At 67.1% G+C, this 7,147-nt stretch overlaps 1 protein-coding gene across 1 annotated transcript in view; it reads right to left on the bottom strand.

The window, feature by feature from the left end:
* HUWE1 (HECT, UBA and WWE domain containing E3 ubiquitin protein ligase 1) overlaps window positions 1–7,147 on the bottom strand; it is a 73,411-nt gene that overhangs the window by 48,587 nt on the left and 17,677 nt on the right. Inside the window, 9 exon segments of the mRNA XM_075134866.1 lie at window positions 1,898–2,094; window positions 2,097–2,128; window positions 2,221–2,343; window positions 3,949–4,054; window positions 4,057–4,164; window positions 5,500–5,541; window positions 5,544–5,689; window positions 6,512–6,624; window positions 6,683–6,731. Of these exon segments, the coding sequence (XP_074990967.1) occupies window positions 1,898–2,094; window positions 2,097–2,128; window positions 2,221–2,343; window positions 3,949–4,054; window positions 4,057–4,164; window positions 5,500–5,541; window positions 5,544–5,689; window positions 6,512–6,624; window positions 6,683–6,731 (916 nt within the window).

Genomic DNA, 7,147 nt, shown 5'->3' with positions numbered 1-7,147 from the left:
GGGAGATTTGGGGGAGATTCGGGGGGATTCGGGGGGATTGGGGGGAGATTTGGGGTGATAAGGGGAAATTTGGGGTGATTGGGGGGAGATTTGGGGTGATAAGGGGAAATTTGGGTGATTAGGGGAGATTTAGGGGAGATTTGGGAGATTGGAGGGAGATTTGGGGTGATAAGGAGAAATTTGGGGCGATTGGGGGAGATTGGGGGGAGATTTGGGGTGATTTGGGGGGAGATTTGGGGCGATTGGGGGGAGATTGGGGGTGATAAGGGAAATTTGGGGTGATTGGGGGAGATTTGTGGGTGATTGGGGAGATTTGGGGTAGTTGGGGAGATTTAGGGTGATCGGGGGAAGATTCGGGGTGATAAGGGGAAATTTGGGGTGATCAGGGGGAGATTTGCGGTGATTGGGGGAGATTTGGGGTGATAAGGGGAAATTTGGGGTGATTGGGGGGAGATTTGTGGGTGATTGGGGAGATTCCGGGTGATTGGAGATTTGGGGTGGTTGGGGGGAGATTTGGGGTGATAAGGGGAAATTTGGGATGACTGGGGGGAGATTTGTGGTGATTGGGGGAGATTTGGGGGGAGATTTGGGGTGATAAGGGGAAATTTAGGGTGACTGGGGGGAGATTTGTGGGTGATTGGGGAGATTTGGGTGGTTGGGGGAGATTTGGGGTGATAAGGGGAAATTTGGGATGACTGGGGGGAGATTTGTGGGTGAATGGGGAGATTTGGGAGATTGGGGGGAGATTTGGGGTGACAAGGGGAAATTTAGGGTGATTGGGGGGATATCTGGGGTGATTGAGGAGAGATTTGGGGTAACAGGGGGAAATATGGGGTGAATGGGGAAATTTGGGGTGAATGGGGGGAGATCTGGGGTGACAAGGGGAAATCTGGGGACAAGGGAAATCCGCGGCCCCCCAAGCCCCCTCCGCACCCCCCCCGTCCCCTCTGCGCCCCCCAAATCCCCTCTGCAGCCCCCTTCACATCCCCCAAGCCCCCTCCGCACTCCTCACATCCCCTCCGCGCCCCCAAATCCCCTCTGTGCCGCCCAAATCCCCTCCACAGTACCCTCCACATCCCCCAAGCCCCCTCCGCTCCCCCAAGCCCCCTCCGCTCCCCCCAAATCCCCTCCGCAGCCCCCTCTGCTCCCCCCAAATCCCCTCCACACCCCCCAAGCCCCTTCCGCTCCCCCAAATCCCCTCCGCAGCCCCCTCCGCTCCCCCCAAATCCCCTCCACTCCCAAGCCCCCTCCACTCCCCACAAGCTCCCTCCGCTCCCCCCAAATCCCCTCCGCAGCCCCCTCCGCTCCCCCCAAATCCCCTCCGCAGCCCCCTCCGCTCCCCCCAAATCCCCTCCACTCCCAAGCCCCCTCCACTCCCCCCAAGCCCCTTCCGCTCCCCCAAATCCCCTCCGCAGCCCCCTCCGCTCCCCCAACTCCCCTCCACTCCCCCCAAGCCCCCTCCGCTCCCCCCAAATCCCCTCCGCTCCCCCCAAATCCCCTCCGCAGCCCCCTCTGCTCCCCCCAAATCCCCTCCGCTCCCCCCAAGCCCCCCTCCGCTCCCCCCAAGCCCCCTCCGCTCCCCCCAAATCCCCTCCGCAGCCCCCTCTGCTCCCCCCAGCCCCCTCCGCTCCCCCCAAGCCCCCTCCGCTCCCCCAAATCCCCTCCGCAGCCCCCTCTGCTCCCCCAAGTCCCCTCCGCTCCCCCCAAGTCCCCTCCGCTCCCCCCAAGTCCCCTCCGCAGCCCCCTCTGCTCCCCCCAAGCCCCCTCCGCTCCCCCCAAATCCCCTCCGCAGCCCCCTCCGCTCCCCCCAAGCCCCCTCCGCTCCCCCCAAGCCCCCTCCGCCCCCCCTCCCAGGCCCCCGCCCCCCCTCCGCGCCCCCCCCCCCGTCCCCCGTCACCTTCTGGGTGACGAGGAGGAAGCGCAGGGCGCTGAAGTGGGGCTGGCCGTGGGCGGGCGCCTTGGCCGGCAGCGCGTGGGGCGACTCCAGCACGGTGCTGGGGTTCACCATCTTCTCCACCAGCATCAACCACGCGTCTAAAAACTCCCCGGTACCGTCGGGTAAATCGGGGTGCTCCAGGCCTTCCGCCACCGGCACTTTCCCCCCATGGATAACGCCCAGTTGAAAGTTCTGGAAGTGGGAAAAGAAGGGTGGGTGGGGGGGGGGAGGTGTTAAATGGGGTCCCCCCCAAATTTCCCGGGTGGGATTTCGGGTGAGCTTACTCGAAGAGGGCGTTGTGGCCGCCGGAGCAGAGGAACTTCTGCAGCATGAGGTGGTAGGGGAACTTGCGCTCGTCGAAGAGCATGGGGGAGGTGAAGCCCACCGAGCAGATGAAGAAGGTCAGGCTGGGGAGGAAGAGGAGGGGATGGGGAGGAAGGGGAGGGGGATGGGGGAGAAGAAAAGGGGATGGGGGAGAAGAAAAGGGGATGGGGACAAAAAAGAGACGATGGGGAGAAAGATGAGGGCATGGGGGAGGAAGATGAGGGCATGGGGGAGGAAGATGAGGGCATGGGGGAGGAAGATGAGGGCATGGGGGAGGAAGACGAGGGCACAGACAAAAATGGAGAAAAAGAAAAGAAGATGAGCAGAAACGCAAGGGAATGGAGAACGGAGACCAAAAAGAAGGGATGGGGAGGAAGACGAGGAAATGAACAGGAAGAAAAGGGGATGGGGAGGAAGAGGAGGGGATGGGGAGTCAGGCTCCGCCCACCAGCACCCTGGCCCCGCCCACAAGGCGCCCCGCCCAGGCCCACACCCCAAGCCTGTCTGCTTGGCTCTCAGCCCTGGGGGGTGAGGGGGACAAGCCCCGCCCACAGGTTACTAGGCCACGCCCCTGCCCAAGCCAGGCTCCACCCCTTCCCCTGGGCTCAATCCCAACCAAGCCCCACCCCTTCCCCTGGGCTCCGCCCCAAGCCCCACCCCTCACCCTCTGCCCTACCCCACCCTGTGTCCCCGCCCCCCAAGCCCCACCCCACCCCTCTCCTTCCACCTTACCCCACCCTCTTCCTTGTCCCTGCCCCCTCCCAAGCCCCACCCCTTCCCCTTAACTCCACCCCAAGCCCCACCCTCATCCTCCGCCTTACTCCTCCCTCTCCCATGTCGCCTGCCACGCCCAAGCCCCACCCCTTCACCTCAGCCCCACCCCTTATCCTCAGCTCCGCCCCTCCCTAGCCCCACCCCTTCCCCTTAACTCCACCCCACCCCTCTCCCTCCACCCTACCCCGCCCTCTCTCACATCCCCGCCCCACCCCCAACCCTTGCCCTCCCCACCCTCTCCCATGTCCCCGCCCCCCACCCAAGCCCCACCCCTTCCCTTGGCTCCACCCCACCCAAGCCCCACCCCTTCCCCTTGACTCCACCCCCTCTCCCTCCACCCTGCCCACCCCAAACCCCACCCCTGGCCCTCCGCCCTGCCCCGCCCCCCCACCCCAAACCCCACCCCTGGCCCTCCGCCCTGCCCCGCCCCCCCACCCCAAGCCCCACCCCTGGCCCTCCGCCCTGCCCCGCCCCCCCACCCCAAGCCCCACCCCTGGCCCTCCGCCCTGCCCCGCCCTCTTCCCCCCGCCCCCACCCCAAGCCCCACCCCTGGCCCTCCGCCCTGCCCCGCCCTCTCCCCCGCCCCCACCCCAAGCCCCACCCCTGGCCTTCCGCCCTGCCCCGCCCCCCCACCCCAAGCCCCACCCCTGGCCCTCCACCCTGCCCCGCCCTATCCCCCGCCCCTGCCCCAAGCCCCACCCCTGGCCCTCCGCCCTGCCCCTCCCTCTCCCACCACCCACCCCAAGCCCCACCCCTGGCCCTCCGCCCTGCCCCGCCCCCACCCCAAGCCCCACCCCTGACCCTCCGCCCTCCCCCGCCCTCTCCCCCGCCCCCGCCCCAAGCCCACCCCTGGCCCTCCGCCCTGCCCCGCCCTCTCCCACCGCCCCGCCCCCTGCCCCGCCCCGCGGGCTCACCGGAAGCGGGGGGTGGGGGTGTAGGGGGGGGGCGTCCAGCTGAGCCCCTTGGTCAGCAGCTTGGTGAGGGCGGAGGCGGTGGCGCGGGCGGCGGGGGTGGGGCGGGGGCGGCGGCGGCGGCGTGGTGGCTGCGGCGTTGCCGGACGGGCGAGCCCACGCAGAGCTTCACCAGCAGCCCAAAGAGCTCCGCCAGCGCCCGGCCCAGCCGCGACGAGGCTGCGGAACCCCCCCCCCGCGGCGTTAGACACCCCCGAAAAAGGGTGGGGACGCCCCGGGGTCACCCTGGCGACTGGGGACCCCCGCGTCCTGGCCCCGACACCCAGGGACCCCCAAAATCCAGCCTCAACCCCTGGGACCCCCATGTCCTGGCCCCGACACCCAGGGACACCCAAAATCCAGCACCCAACCCCTGGGGACCCCCAAAATCCAGCCCCAACCCCTGGGGAACCCCGCGACCCGGCCCCGACACCCAGGGACCCCCAAAATCCAACACCCAACCCCTGGGGACCCCCCACGTCCTGGCCCCGACACCCAGGGACCCCCAAAATCCAGTCTCAACCCCTGGGGACCCCCATGTCCTGGCCCCGACAACCCAGGACCCCCAAAATCCAGCCTCAACCCCTGGGGACCCCCATGTCCTGGCCCCGACACTCAGGGACCCCCAAAATCCAGCACCCAACCCCTTGGGACCCCCACACCCAGCACCCAACCCCCGGGGACCCCAAAATCCAGCTCCTGGGGACCCCCATATCCACCCTCCCCTTTTTTTTGGGGACCCCCATATCCATGCTCTCCCCTTTTTGGGGACCTCCATGTCCATGTTCCCCCCCTTTTTTTTTTTGGGGATCCCCATGTCCAAACTGCCCCCACCCTTTTTGGGGACCCCCATAATCCATACTCCCTCCTATTTGGGACCCCCATATCCACCCTCCCCCCTTTTTTTTGGGGGACCCCCATGTCCAAGCTGCCCCCACCCTTTTTGGGGACCCCCATAATCCATACTCCCTCCTATTTGGACCCCCCTATCCACCCTCCCCCCTTTTTTTTCAGGGACCCCCCCTATCCACCCTGCCCCCTTTTTTTTTGGGGACCCCCATACCCACCCTCCCCCCTTTTTTTTAGGGATCCCCATGTCCAAGCTGCCCCCACCCTTTTTGGGGACCCCCATAATCCATACTCCCTCCTATTTGGGACCCCCATATCCACCCTCCCCCCTTTTTTTGGGGGGACCCCCATGTCCAAGCTGCCCCCACCCTTTTTGGGGACCCCCATAATCCATACTCCCTCCTATTTGGGGACCCCCATATCCACCCTCCCCCTTTTTTTGGGGGGACCCCCATGTCCAAGCTGCCCCCACCCTTTTTGGGGACCCCCCCTATCCACGCCCCCCCCCCTTTCCGGGCCCCCCCCACGCCCAGACTCCCTCCACTTTACGTCCCCCCGCCATCCCCATGACCCATCGCCCCCCCCCCCCCGCCCTTAGCGATTCCGGGGCCCCCCAGGGCTGTTTTTGGGGGGCCCCCACGCCTTCGGGGGGGGCGCGGCCCTCACCGGAGAGCAGGGGCTTGATCTGCTTGATGCGGGCGGCCATGGCGGGGTGATCTTGGCCTTGGCCTTGGGGTCGGCGGCGCTGGGCTCGTCCGTCTCCATGGGGGCCAGGGCCTCCCCCTCCAGCCCCATCCCCTCCAGCAGCCCCTGCGCCGGGGGGGGTCGCTGCCCCCCGCCCCCCCGCGCCGGCACCCTCCGCTTCGCCTCTGGGGGGGGGGGGGGGTGAGCACCCCCAAAGTGCTGCCGGCACCCCCCTTCCTGCTTAAAGGGCCCCAAAGGACCCCCCCTTCCCCTAAAGACCCCCCCAAAAGCTTCCATCCTTCCCCTAAAGAGCCCCCAAAGACCCCCCTTCCCCTAAAGACCCCCCTTCCCCTAAAGACCCCCCCAAAAGCTTCCATCCTTCCCTAAAGAGCCCCCCAAAGACCCCCCTTCCCCTAAAGACCCCCCCTTCCCCTAAAGACACCCCCAAAAGCCTCCCCCCTTCCCCTAAAGAGCCCCCTTGCCCTAAAGACACCCCCAAAAAGCCTCCCCCTTTCCCCTAAAGACGCCCCAAAGACCCCCCCTTCCCGTAAAGAGCCCCCCAAAGACCCCCTTTCCCCTAAAGACCCCCCCAAAGACCCCTTTCCCCTAAAGACCCCCCCCTTCCCCATAAAGACCCCCCCAAAGACCCCCTCTTCCCCTAAGACCCCCCCACAGACCCCCTTCCCCTAAAGATCCCCTCAAAGACCCCCTTCCCCTAAAGACCCCCCCAAAGATCCCCCCTTCCCTCTAAAGACCCCCCCTTTCCCCCAAAGACCCTCCCCAAAGCCCCCCCACCCCTATAGACCCCCCCCACCCCTATAGATCCCCCCACACCCCTAAAGACCCCCCCATCCCCTAAACACCCCCCCAAGCCCCCTCTTCCAGACACCCCCAAAGACTCCCCTATTTCCACTCAAGACCCCTCCCAAAGACCCCCCCCCCACCCCCTAAAGACGCCCCCCACCCCTATAGCCCCCCCCAAACCCCTATAGACCCCCCCCAACCCACCTGCCCGCTTGCCGCCCTGGGGGGGCTGGGCGCTGCCTTCTCCTCCTTGGGCACCAGCTTCTGCATGTCGGCCTGCCCGAACTCGCACCCCGGGGGAGGCTAGCGAAAACGGGGGGGCCACCGGGGTGCCCCAGGGCGTGGGGGGGCTCCTCAGCACCCCGACATCCTCCTCACCCCCCCAGGATGCACCCCAGCCCCCCCAGGTCCTCCTCAGACCCCACAAAATCCTCCTCAACACCCTCCAAATCCCTCCCCAGCCCCCCCAGATCCTCCCTAGCCCCCCCCAGATCCTCCCCAGCCCCCTGGGTGCTCCCCAGCCCCCCCAGATCCTCCCCATCACCCATGGGTGCTCCCCAACCCCCCCCAGATCCTCCCCAGCCCCCCTGGGTGCTCCCCAGCCCCCCCAGGTCCTCCCCAGACCCTGGGTGCTCCCCAGCCCCCCCAGATCCTCCCCATCACCCCATGGGTGCTCCCCAACCCCCCCCAGATCCTCCCCAGGCCCCCTGGGTGCTCCCCAGCCCCCCCCAGATCCTCCCCATCACCCATGGGTGCTCCCCAACCCCCCCCAGATCCCTCCCAGGCCCCCTGGGTGCTCCCCGGCCCCCCCCAGTCCCCCCCAGAT

This window comes from Calonectris borealis, chromosome 34, assembly GCF_964195595.1.
Source record: "Calonectris borealis chromosome 34, bCalBor7.hap1.2, whole genome shotgun sequence".
Lineage (NCBI taxonomy): Eukaryota > Metazoa > Chordata > Aves > Procellariiformes > Procellariidae > Calonectris > Calonectris borealis.
This window is presented reverse-complemented; position numbering and strand designations above follow the sequence as displayed.